This window comes from Polypterus senegalus, chromosome 3 (genome assembly GCF_016835505.1).
Source record: "Polypterus senegalus isolate Bchr_013 chromosome 3, ASM1683550v1, whole genome shotgun sequence".
Classification (NCBI taxonomy): domain Eukaryota; kingdom Metazoa; phylum Chordata; class Cladistia; order Polypteriformes; family Polypteridae; genus Polypterus; species Polypterus senegalus.
Genome location: NC_053156.1, coordinates 209,443,271 through 209,456,872, shown reverse-complemented (window position 1 = coordinate 209,456,872; position 13,602 = coordinate 209,443,271). Strand labels below are relative to the sequence as shown.

Here is a 13,602-nt window from a genome sequence, read left to right as displayed (position 1 = left end):
TTTATAAAGAAAATAAATAAAGAGAGATTAGTCCTTCCAGTTACAGTCCTTACTTAACTTCTGACCTGTCTCTATCATCTTTTTATTTCATTCTGTCTCTCTCAAAACTGCTGACTCCCAGTACAAGTAGTAAAAGCTATAGATATTCCACGTAGTGTGTTTATTTTGCTTTAGTATCTAAAAATGCTGTTACAACTCTGACCTTTGAGAAAATATGCAAGTGAGAATTTGCAGAGGGTGAACCCATGTATTCCAGAGTAATACAGAAGAAGCTCTCCTGAGCAGTGTGGTAGGTCGGACTGGAAAAGAATGAGGAGATGGACAACGTGGCAAGGAGAGGTCATGAACTCTTTGTGTGTCCAGCGAAGCATACATACCTGTGAGGAGGTTTATATGCTTTCAACTTCTGTCTTACACAACTGATATTAGGATTTAGTCTGGGTCTATGGAGTAAGATCACTATCAAAAATTATGACACATTTACACTTCACATGTGTGAATTAAGTTTACTTCTGAAAATTACAAGTATGATCCTCAAGCATGAGCAACCTGTCAAAAATGCATCATTGGATGCACAAGGCATTCTCTGTTGAGGAAGAAACAATTGATTTTTGTTACTATGCATGTGCCACAAAGTGGAAAAATGGAGAACCAACTCAACATGTTGAATTCACAGGTATTTCTATTAGAGTTTACTTGTTGTATAACATGTATTCTTGGTTTACAGAAGGTAAAAAAATTAAGGTAAAGTATGTTATACTTTATTTATAGTAATTATAGTTGGTTATTATTTATTATGTTTCTTCCTTGATAGAGAATATCTAGTGCATCCAATGACGCTTGAGAATCATACTTGTAATTTTAAGAAGCACAACCATAATTTACACATGCAAAATGTGAATTTGTTATATATTATTATGAGTTAATTTTGACAGTGCTCTTACACTATATTGGTCCTGGCCAGAAAAGAGCTAACAAATGTGTCTTCCTAAGGCTATTAATTGTTGCTTGTGTCTGTATATCAGTCCTTCTTCCACCATACATCAGCTTGTTCCAATAGCATTGAATCTGTAAAGGAAGGTAAATGTTGGAAGAAATCAAAGCTACAATCATATTCCGTTTTGTTTGAACAAAAGTATCTGACTGACTTTACAATACCAAATTTTAGGATAGAGAATATGTTGTTACTGCTACTGTTTATTAAGACTGAAAGTGAAATTTGGGTTGTCCTTCAATATCCGCTATGGCTCTGTTTTAACCAAAATATCACTGAATGTCCCCCTCCCTCCTTCAGAAATTTTAATGTCACTTCCTGGCTAATCAGTAAAAGTTGTGTGTTTGAAGACAGCAAGTATGGATTGTCATTATAAAAAATATGAATGTTAAACATTTAGCTTGTTTGTATTGAAAAATAACACCTGAATGAATTTAGTGTGACATTCCTTATGCAGCATAGATATAAGAGGACTGGATTGACTTGTGCAATGTTAATATATGATTGATTAGAGGAAAGTGTTCAGTAGTGAACGAGGGAGTGTGCTTGTTTAAGTGTGTGAGGCATTTGTGCAAAAGAGGGATGGCTGGCCGGAACTTGTTCAGCCCAAAGAGCTCATACTCTGCAAGATTTTGGCCCCAGTGAAATTTGATGAACTCTGTGCTAGGTATTACTTTCTTAATTAAGTACTGTCTTGAAATCTAGTAATCCTGGTTTTGATTGGCGGCATGGTGGCACAGTGGTAGCGCTGCTGCATCACAGTTAGGAGACCCGGGTTCGCTTCCCGGGTCCTCCCTGCGTGGAGTTTGCATGTTCTCCCCGTGTCTGCGTGGGTTTCCTCCCACAATCCAAAGACATGCAGGTTAGGTGGGTTGGCGATTCTAAATTGGCCCTAGTGTGTGCTTGGTGTGTGGGTGTGTTTGTGTGTGTCCTGCGGTGGGTTGGCACCCTGCCCAGGATTGGTTCCTGCCTTGTGCCCTGTGTTGGCTGGGATTGGCTCCAGCAGACCCCCGTGACCCTGTATTTGGATTCAGCGGGTTAGAAAATGGATGGATGGTTTTGATTGGTCCAGTCCATTTATTAGGCTGAAGGAGACTAGACAGAGTGTGGGTGGTGTGCAATGGGTTAGATAAGATTTTAATGGCTTTAAGTTTCAGTTTGCAGAGGTGACAATGATTTTAGACACAATGCACAGCATTCTGAAGTTGCTTTCTGCCCTTGGCAGAGATACTGAAATATTAAACCATGATGGAGAAGGTCAACACACTTTCAATATTTTACCTTTAGGAAATAGTAAAGTCCCATAAAATATGATGCATTACATGTTTAGGTTAAACTCAGAGAAAACTGTTTACAGTTCAGGTTCATTGTCACATGTACAGTCAGACGTAAGAACTAAAGTGGTAAACATTTGGTTTAAAATACAAAGCCTTGGCCATATACAGTACCATACTACAGTACATACAGAAGGGAATGTTTTCTTAGAAAATGAGCTAATGTTTAATGGCTTGCTCACCCAAATTCCAAACTATAGTTAAATGAGTTAATTTAAAGATTCTGTCAGGGTAGTTTAACTACAGTAGATTCCGAGATTCAACATTGTGATGTCCTATAAATGGCTGAATGAGTTTCAGGGCAGTTTTTATGAATGGTAATGGTCAGTGATTAAAAACAAACAGTGATTATCAAGTATCTTTAAGTAAAATGGATAAAACACACTATTCAAGACTTTTTCTTGACAACACTACAATAACATCAACATTGCTGTTTTTACCATAGTGTCCCAAATGATGTTTACATTTAAAAATACTTTTTAGCACATGAATTCAGCTCATTTCTGTTATGAAGAATTTCCACAAGTCTTACGTGTACAATATGATATAATCAGCTATATTAAGGATGGGATATTTAAGGTTGCAGATGAGATCTTTCTTTGATGTGTGGAAGAAGCTGCTGCATTGTAACAGATATTCAAAAATGGAATGCCATCCCGACAAGGGCTTCATAGGTTGGTGCCCTACAATAATTAAAAATGGATGGAGGGGAAAATGTTGAAATGATAGGACATCAGCTCATAAATGACCAGTAACATTTTTCCAACCAACATTAATGACTGTACAATAGCAAAACAATTTGGATGCTACTACTTATAATATATGCATGTCAAAAAAGTGCCGATAGATCAAGAAATACTGGCTTTAATCTTTGATGATTGATTGATTAATTAATTAATTGCACGGCCCTGAGGTAAAATGGGTAGAGTTGCTTCTGCACTACACCTAGTTCTGTGTACTCCTCACACATTTTCTCATAAGAGTTCACTTTCCTCTCATAGTTCAAGCAGAACCTTTGGGATTTATTGGCCAATTTATATTAACAATGTAAAGAAGAGTGTTTGTGTGAGGCAAAAGCTGTTAGGACAGAGTCTCACTCACTATGAAACTAAAAATAGTGTGCTCAGAAAACAGCCAGATACAAAGAAGTCAATTACTTCTTCAATATTAAGTAACATTGCATCCAAAACTACTATCATAAACTATGTTTTCCATTTTTTTTTAATTTCACAGATGAAAGAACTTGGTGTGATCATCTACAACTGCAGCTGCTTGGCCCTGGACTTGCACAGGATGTTTACCCTTTTCTGGCAGCTCGAATACAAAGAGTTTATCCCAACAATATGGTCGAAGAGGATTTTTGCCATTGCTAATATTGAAAAACCTCACAATCTAACTCTGAATGACACAAATTATGATGTCTTTTTATCCGTAAGTGTGTTTTAAAACCAGCCCTGTTAATATCTATCCAGACTTTGTTCAGGGATTTTTTTCCAATAGTTGTTGCAGATGCCCAATTGATTATTATGAATGGTGAAGTAGTGGTAAAGGGTCTAAACTCAGAAAAAACTTGACTTGCAACTTGACCAAAAAAGGTAAATGCCTATGCTTCGATGCAGAGTTAGTTAGAATTAAGAAAAAGACATAGTGAAGAGCTGAAGATAATATAGAACAAAACAACAAATCACAAATGAAGAGAATTTGAATGAGTGAGGTCAGTAACATACTAATCACCCAATGTCAAAGGCGGGTGTTATTATTTAAATACATTTGTTAGTCGCAGGTGGTGAGTGCGAAATAAATGCATTGGGTGTTTAAAATTATTCAGTCTTTCTTTCAGCTACTCATTTCAGTAAAACATATATATACAGCGTTATGTCAGTGTATTTTGTATATACAGTATTCACCAAATTGCAGTAGAAACACATGCAAATGGACTCATGTGGCTAACACCACTATCAATTTAATGTAACACACTTTCGATAGCTAGTTATGCACACTCCTAAGTATCTTATTGTAACCCCTATTAGAATTCATATGCAAGTGTTCCACCTTGTGTACAGGTTGAAGTGTCATGAGGGACACATTGAGCCAGAGCACAGAAGTACAACTTTTAATCTCATATAGGTTAAACTGAGGAGGAGATCTGAACATAAGATGATCTCCCTTTCTGGAACACGATAGCAACCTAGCCGCTGCATTTTGTATAGCTTGAAGTCGCGAAAATGATGATTCGTCCAAGCCACTAAACAAGGCATTACAGTAATTTTAGCAGGAAAAAACATTTTTTCCAGCTCTGATGATGACACTATAGATCACAATTTTGAAATGTTCCTTAAATGAAAGTAAGAAGAACGAGAAACAAATTTAACATGTGAGTTAAAACTCAGAGAGGAATCAAATATAACTCCAAGGTTTCGAACACTGGACTTAGCAGTCATGCTGAAGGATGCAAGCACATGAATAATCTTAGTATGAGTGTCATGGGAAGCCATAATCATGGTTTCAATTTTGTGGCATATAAATATAAGTAATTGTTAGAGAACCACTCTTTTATCCGTAAAATATGACCAACTAGTGTGGACAACTTACCGAGCTGGTATGGTTTAAAAGAAATATACAGCTTAATATCATCAGCATAAAAGTGATAAGAGACATTTGTAGGTTGGCTTTTGTCCTGTGCCTGAGGTGGGCTGGGAGAGTGTAGTATAGGAAATTACAATTAAATTTGTCCATCTATGCTTTAAGCCTATCTGGGAGTACACCAAATACAGCTGTTAATGGGTTAAGGAGTGATTGTGACACCAAGGCTGCCTGATTGACATTCAAATATTTTTGTCCCGAATGATGATAAACCCAAAACATGTGGCCCAGTGAGGTTGGAGCTACACTGTGATGTTCACAGGTTGAATCTTAGCCTGGATACATTTTGGAAAATTTTAAATGACACACGTGTGATTGATAAAATATTTTAAGTTGAGTGATTGAATGCTTTGCTTACATATACAGAGGTGGAGTTTATTCTATGAATGGTTGCTTTCTACTCCTTTTCTAAGATGTTAAGTGAAAATTCTTTCCTCATCATACCATGAGATCTTTGAAAGAAAGGAACTTTAAAATGTTTTTATATATTATTGAGATGCTGTTTGTCTTCAAGACTGATCAGTATTTCTTCTGGAATAGAAATGGGTGGAAGGGGAGGAAGATTGGGCAGGTTCCTTTTAGCAAAGTCTCTTATTTGCAAGTAGCGGAAAAATTGTGTTGGTGAGAAGTTAAATTTGAAGCATAATTGTTCATAAGATGCAAAGACATTATCTACATACAGTTCTACAAGTGTTAATCCTAGATGTTTTCCAGAAAATAAATACTGCATAGGTTTGAGAGGGCAGAAAACGGTGATGCAACAGATAAAAACTTCTCTGCCCTAAAGTGTTTCCTACATTGGTTCCATATTCTGAGTAATTGATGGACAATTGGATTTACTGTGGCACAAAGCAGCAAGATTTTATTTTTATTGCAGACAAGGCTTGTGTATTTTCATCAGTATGTGTCAATTTCTAGGTCTTTATAACTTGTCGCTCAGTAATAAAATTGAGAGTTCAGTAAAGCCATGTCCCCTTCTGCTTTAGGTTATTGTAGAATTGTTCTTTGGATGCGTTGATGTTTTGAATTCCAAATAAATTAGGTTATAATTGAGTCTAATTTCTTAAGGAATGATTTGTCAATGTATATGTGGATGCTCTGAAATAGAAAAAGAAGCTTGGGAAAGTTATTAATCTTGACAGTATTGATTCTCCCTGCTAACGTGAGATGGACGGCAGACCATCTGTTCACATCTTGTTCAATAATATTGTTCATACAGAGGCTTCTGGGCTGATATAGAGCAGTTTCTTCCATGCACATATATTTGGGCCAAACCCAGATTTGTGCAATGTGGTGAATAGGTAGTCCCATTCAACCATGTCAAATGCTTTCTCTGCATCCAAAGATAAGATCTTTGGTTTTATGGGAATGTTACATTAAACAAACTTCAAAGATTAGAAGCTAAATGTCTGCCTTTAATAAATGTGGGTTGGTGTTGTGATATTACAGAAGTAAGCACTTTCTCAATCCTACATAGAACTTTGGAGAGTATCTTAACATCATTATTCAGAAGTGAAATTGGTCTGTATGATGCATATTATAATAAGTCCTTAATTATGTTTGGAAAGAAGGTAATTAATGCTTGTCAAAAAGTCTGAAGAAGAATTTTTTTGTCTGTAGCTTCTGTAAATGTTGCTAGTAAAATTGGCACTAACTTATTTGAAATTTTTTATACAATTGCACTGGGTAGCCATCAGGGCCTGCTGCTTTCCCACTTTGGAGTGAGTTTGTAGCATCCAGTAATTTTGAGAGTGTCCGAGGTTTGTCCATTTCCTCTGCACTAGAGTATCTATAGCTGTAGTATTTGCAATGAATCAAAAACTGATTAGACTGTGCCTTATCTTCTTTAAACTGAGTTGAATATAAGACCTTGTAGTACTCTCTAAACGTGTGTGTTATATTTTTATGGTCAATAATTTTATCTCTATCTGTGTTGGTAATTTCTGTTATTGTGTTGAAAACTTCCCGATTGTGGATTTGTTGAGCTAAGATCTTATTAGCCTTCTCTCCGTGTTCATAGTAATGATATCGCAGTTTAAAGATGAGCTGTTCTGTTTATTTTGTTGTTAAGAGGTTAAATTATGATTGCAAAACCTGTCTTTTCCTATAAAGTGGCTCATTTGGAGAACTGGAGCCTGATGTATAAACGATGCGTACACACAAAAAAGGTTGTGTATGCCTGTTTCCACGCTCACATTGCGATGTATAAAAACTAAACTTGTCGTAAAGCAACGAACATTTTCATACCAGCTCAATCCCTTGCATACTGTACACAAGTTCTCCGCTCGGTTTTGCAAACTGGCGGCACCCAGCATCAAAGCAGTGCTACTGTTTCTGAGTGGCTTCCCTTTATTTTTTTGATTTACATCCCTGATGCGGCTTTACCAAACACACTGAAATTAACTGCATATCGTTTATTAGCTTAAGGCATTTGATTGTAATCAACCTGTAACCATATAATGGTGCACAGAATGGCCAAACTATTCCAAATACTATAGCTGCTTTAGCGTTGTTACTATCAGGGCACCACTGAGTATTTAACTCACTATATCTGAGTGTGGGATCACAGCTCTACAGTAGCTCATCGGAAAGAGGATTATTGGGATACAGCATTTAGTACATGCAGCCTCAGCCATGCACAGTCTATTTGAACTTTTTCCATACAGTACGACAAACGGCTCAGAGCCTTTCCTGTTTGGACCTCACACTTCAGAAACAGTTTCATCCAAGAGCTCTAAACACACTCAATCAGTCCAGCAAGTGTTCCTGAGTAAACTTGCACTACAGATATACAGGGAGTGCAGAATTATTAGGCAAGTTGTATTTTTGAGGATTAATTTTAATATGGAACAAACACAGTGCTATCAGTCAATCCAAAATGTTAATAAACCTGAAACCTGAATGTTTCACAACGGAAATGTGAGTGTGAACATCATCAGGGGAATACATATGTCGCACAATTATTAGGCAACTATTAGTGTGCAGATTTATTATGCAACTAAAGGAAAAATGAAAATTTTCCCATCTCACTTGTTTATTTTCATCTGTTATAGTGAGAATAATAAACAAACACCTCAAAATTTACAAATAAACATCTCTGACATTTCAAAAAAATCAATCAATCAATCAATGACCAATATAGCCACCCTTCTTTCCAATAACAGTCATAAGCCTTTCCATTCATGGAGTCTGTCAGTTTCTTGATCTGTTGACGATCAGCTTTTTGTGGAGCAGTGACTACAGCCTCCCAGACACTCTTCAGAGAGGTGTATTGTTTTTCTCCCCGTAAATCTAGCGTTTAAGAAGTGCCCACAAGTTCTCGATAGGGTTTAGGTCAGATGAATGTTTAATTACATGCTTTAATTCCTATCATCATGAAAATGATATCAAGTATACATCTCAGTATTTAAATTATTCAGAGAGCTGTAATATCATGACTGTAATGTATTCTGTGTCCTGTCGGTGGAAGAGAAAGCCCGTTTAAGAAGCATGTAGCGATTCACACACAGAGTACATAAAAGAACATATAGAATACACAGCTTTTAACATGCTACTTTAGTTACAATGGGATCTCAGAAACCAGTAAATTAAATGATTTTAAGATGAAGTTGATGACGTACTACTTTAATGACAAAATAAACTACGTGATTAAAGTGGACATTTTGAGATTAAAGTTGACATTTGGGCATTTATTTCAATCATGCCCCTAGTTTGTTTTTCTTTTCTCTGTACCCTAATACACTTCCATATGATGCTTAGAAAGTGGGCTACAACTCACCTTTTCATGGCGACTTTGATATTTGACCACTTCTTATTTATTTCAGGCACTTTGCGACTTTCTGAAATTGAACTTTCGAGTTTCTTTGCCATTCTGTTACTTGATCAACTTCCTTTTGTTGTTTATATCACTGCTTAAACCAACAAAAAGTAAGTTTTTCCTTACTTGGCATTTGCTGAAATTCTTCGTTTTCCCCCATGTTTTTGTCATTGTCTTTTCACAGAACGCAAAACATAAGGGGTTATTTACAGTATAATGATTTGCATATTAAAAGAGGTGTAATTCTGGGAAAAGTTGGGGCAGTAGGCGCGTGCACATGTGTTACTTTTCACGATGACCAGAATTTATGTAGTGGAAGAATGTGGAGGTTGTTGTACGCGCAGATTTATGCATCTGGATTTTTTTTGTGCATAAATGCATTTCTGCTTTTGTCCTTATGCCATATTTTAGTGTGAACTCTTTGAATGCTGTTATACTTGAGGCCCCTGGTGTATTCTTGATCTATTCCGGTAATTTCAGTGATTAGCCCAGGTGCCTTCTTGCTTTACAATTTATTTTAATGGGAAAGATATGAAATATCTTGATGTGCTGGTGAAAACAAGGAATATGCTCTTGAGTTTAGATTAAACAATTTCCATTGGTCTGATAAGTTATGATCCATTATGAACTATTTTTGTAGTATTAGATGTTATCACCACTGTAGTTGAAGACCTATTCAGGTCTGGCTTTAAAACACAATTAAAGTCTCTGTCCATTATAAAATTATGAGTTCATATTATGAATAGATGCAAATACATTTTGGATGAAATCTCTATCATCCTCATTAGGTTTGTAAATATTTACCAAATTACTTTAGATTTAAATATATTACCCATCACCATGACAGTTCTTATTACAGATACAAAAAATGTGATTGTTTTATATATTAAGATTCCCACATGTCTAGTTTTCTTTGATTAGCTAGAGTGAAAGAGCTGGCCAATCCAGTCTCTTTGCAACTGAAACTGGTCCTTACTAAAGGACCTGTAAAATACTATCTTGCTATTTAGTTCTGTTAAGTGAGTGAATATATATATTTTTTCTGTTTAGCTCTTGGTTGAGACCTTTGACATTCCAGCTCGCATAGTTCACTGTGTGGTCAGAGAGACACTGCTTCTGAACATTTGAGGACAAATGTATAACCTTAAGTAAAGGTAGTTTGTTGTTTCATACAATAGCTTTGACAATAACAGCCCATTATTATATTGGTGCTGACAGTTTTTGGGGTAACAAAGATAAGTAACTTGCTCTCTCTCCCCCACTTCCCCAGTTTGTCTCCCTAAGTGAGGCTACACCACACTTCAGAGTCCCAATACTCTGACATGCCTAGAGACTGAGCACATCCAAAACAAAACAAACCCCCAGGAGCAGTACAGAAAGGATTAAAATGTAGGTATCTTATGATAGTTCAATCTAAATGCAATAAACTTAGGGTATAATGTTAAAAAGTCCCCTTAAGGAAAAAAAAATCAGATATCTTATAATAGTACAGACCGGACCCAATAAACCTAGAGTATGATTTTAAACAGTCTCCTTAGGTTAAAAAATACTTGTTACTAAAATATACATATATTTAATAGAATAAATTAACTGAGAAAGAAAATGAAAGTGGACAAAAAGGAAAAGAAATGTATAGTTACAGCAAATTTTGCATTACAGACAGACCAAGTTGCTAGCAGAATCTTCTTTTCATTACCAGGACACAATTTGACTCATGTTTATATTTTGGATAATGCCAAGATCAGTCTTGTTAGTACTTTTTGAGAGAACTAATGATGTAGAATTGGTCATCAGTAATCATTTTCAATTTAGCTGGAAATGAGACCGTATCTGACTTCAGATTTGCGTAACGGCTATTTAATGCTGTAAAATGCAGCTTATTTGGCAGCTATTAAAGGGGGGAAATCTGGGAAAATATGAACGTGGTTATTTTCAAATATAATCTCCGCTTTCTGTTGGAGAGTCAACATCAAGTTTTCTTTAACCCGTTGTTTGTCAAATTGGACAATCAGGATTCTTGGTTTTGAGGCATTCAGGCCATGTATGTGATAAGCTGCTCTCATCTCAGTGTCCGATTTAAAGTCCTCTCCAATTATTTTAGAAAAAAAAATAGCTATGAATTTCATTGGGTTTGGACTTTCACAGTTTTCAGGGAGACCTTTGATTCTGATGTTGTTCCTTCTATATCTATTTTCCAAAGCAGCCAATTTATCACCAAGCACTTTGCATTTAGATTTTACAGCAGCTGCTTTTTTGTCAGCGGTGGATGTCAATTGTTCAACTTCTTCAGTACAACTCATTTCTTAGCTTTTTCTATTTGAACAGTGAGTACTCTTAGTCTCAATTTTGCTCAAATTTTCTTGTATTTTTTCATCAATTCTTGCTAGGTTTTTTTAAGGTTTATATCAGATGTATTGCTTAAATGTACCTTCTGATCTTTTATATCCTGAAGCAAATTGTCAATCCTGCTGTTTATTCTGATGTAAAATATGTCTATTCTCTTGTGTATGTTCTCCTTTACATCATTTATTACCTCCATTCCCACAAGGATGGTGATCAAATCCTTCAGCTCGTTCCCTTCACCTGTCTCTTCCAACTCAGTCTGTAGCAGGTCATAATGTGAACGTTAGACCAGCTTAGACTTTAATGTACCTTTAACTATCCATTCCTACACTTTCTGACCCCTTGGTCTCCTACTGTAATTAAATCCTCTTGGGATGACTAAATACAGGATATTTCAGATAGATAATAAAAAATCTAAATAACACCACTGCCATTTGAGCAACATCTCAGACATCTAGTTCACTCAAAGGACAAGATTTAGGATAACTTTAAATGGTCAGGGAGTTGGGGAGCCAATTCAACCCATGCTTATTACAACTGTGATGCCTTCACTCGACACAAAAGAGCCTGAAGCTAAATTATCCTGCAGTTTTAAACATTTCATGCCAAGAGTGTCCCATATTTCAAAATATTACACTACATTTTTGAAGATTTTAAAATAAATAATTAAGCTCTGTAATTTTCAATCAAGTGTGGTATTATGGTTCAATGTTTAATACTGTAATCTTATATCATTGGAAATATAAATTGAAATCTTAACTTATTTTAGATTACTTTGCATTATTCTCGCCTCCTAAAGACATCAATAGCAGGTTTTTTTTTTCTTTTTTTTTCCTTTTTTATTAATTTTATTGCCAATTCATACCAAGCAATCAAGTTTTTACAAAAGAAAAATTAAGTTAAGAACAGGTCGATCCCCACCCCTGATCAATAGCAGGTTTAACTGTGGGCAGTAATATGGCCTGATATGAGTGATTATCAATGTGTGCAGAAATATGCATTGTGATAGACTGGGGTCCCATTTAGGGTTTGTTTATCTTGTACTCAATACTTAAAACAGACTCCATACAAAAAGCTGATTCAGAATACAAGTCAAGTTGGGGAGCATACACTAGTACAGTTTGTTGCCGCACCCACTACATGTCGAAAACAGCTCGGGATCCCGTTTGGTAATTCCCCAGGCAGACACGCGGTCCAGTCCTACCCTCTGGAAATGACCCTCTATCTGTCGCTTACAGGTGTTACGTGGGCGACCCCTTGGCCTGGTCCAACCACTTGGGTCCCCAACAATGAGTATCTTACGTGCCAGATCACCCTCGGGGAAATGCGTCACGTGGCCATAGTGCCGTAACTGACGCTGCCTCGCAATGCAGGTAATGTGCCTCATTAGGGACTCGATGAGCAACCGCTCATTCAACACAAAGTCAAATCAATGGTACCCAAGGATTTTCCGGAGAGACACAGTACCAAAGGAGTTCAGCCTTTGTCTCAGGTCACTGGATAGCGACCATATAGTAAGACAGGAAGTACCAGGACTCTAAAGACTTAGACCGTCGTCTCTTTGCATAGATATCGGGAGCACCAGACACCCCTTTCCAGAGTCCTCATGACACCCCATGCTCTCCCAATCCATCCAGGACACTCGCAAGCCCAGACACTCAGACTCCTCACTCAGTCTCTCGAGCACCCCGATCAGAGCCTCCATTGACTCCATGAAGATCACAGCATTGTCAACAAAGTCAAGATCCGTGAATCTTTCTTCACCAATACCTTGCCCAATACCCAGTCCATACAAGCATTGAACAGAGTAGGAGCAAGAACACACCCCTGACGAACCCCAGAATCAACTGGGAAAAACGCAGAGGTCCTGCCTCCACTCTGCACAGTACTCACAGTACCAGTGTACAGGCCAGCCATGATGTCCAGCAACCTCGAGGGGATCCCGCAAACCCTCAGGATGTCCCACAGGGCAGCTTGATCAACTGAGTCGAACGCTTTGCGAAAATCGACAAAGGCTGCAAAGAAACTCTGCCGATATTCGTGTTTGCGCTCTATGAGAACCCTCAGTGCCAGGATGCGGTCGATGGTAGACTTCTTAGGCGTAAAACCAGACTGTTCCGGTTGCTGGTAGTTGAGCAAGTGATCAGGAATCCTATTGAGGAAAACCCTAGCAAGGACCTTACCTGGCACTGACAGCAGTGTTATCCCCATGTAGTTGCTGCAATCCAGGCGATCACCCTTACCTTTCCAGACAGGGACGACAAGTCCCATTTTCCAGCCAGTTGGGATGATGCCAGTCTCCCAAATGAAAGCAAAGATTGCTTGCAATGCCAGGAGAACAGCCTTACCACCAGCCTGGAGAAGTTCACACTTGATACCACCGATCCCTGCAGCCTTTTCCTCCCTCAGGTGGTTCACCACCTGTGCAATCTCAGTGAGATTGGGTGGTTCATAGCTAACTGGAGGATCAG

General features: G+C 37.4%; 1 protein-coding gene across 2 annotated transcripts in view; it reads left to right on the top strand.

Moving 5' to 3' along the window:
• Window positions 1–13,602, top strand: part of pld5 (phospholipase D family member 5) — a 417,386-nt gene that overhangs the window by 271,406 nt on the left and 132,378 nt on the right. For both annotated transcript variants that reach the window (XM_039748399.1, XM_039748398.1), the window contains exon 6: window positions 3,562–3,759. In XM_039748399.1, coding sequence (XP_039604333.1) covers window positions 3,562–3,759 — 198 coding nt within the window. The remainder of the gene's footprint in view (window positions 1–3,561; window positions 3,760–13,602) is intronic.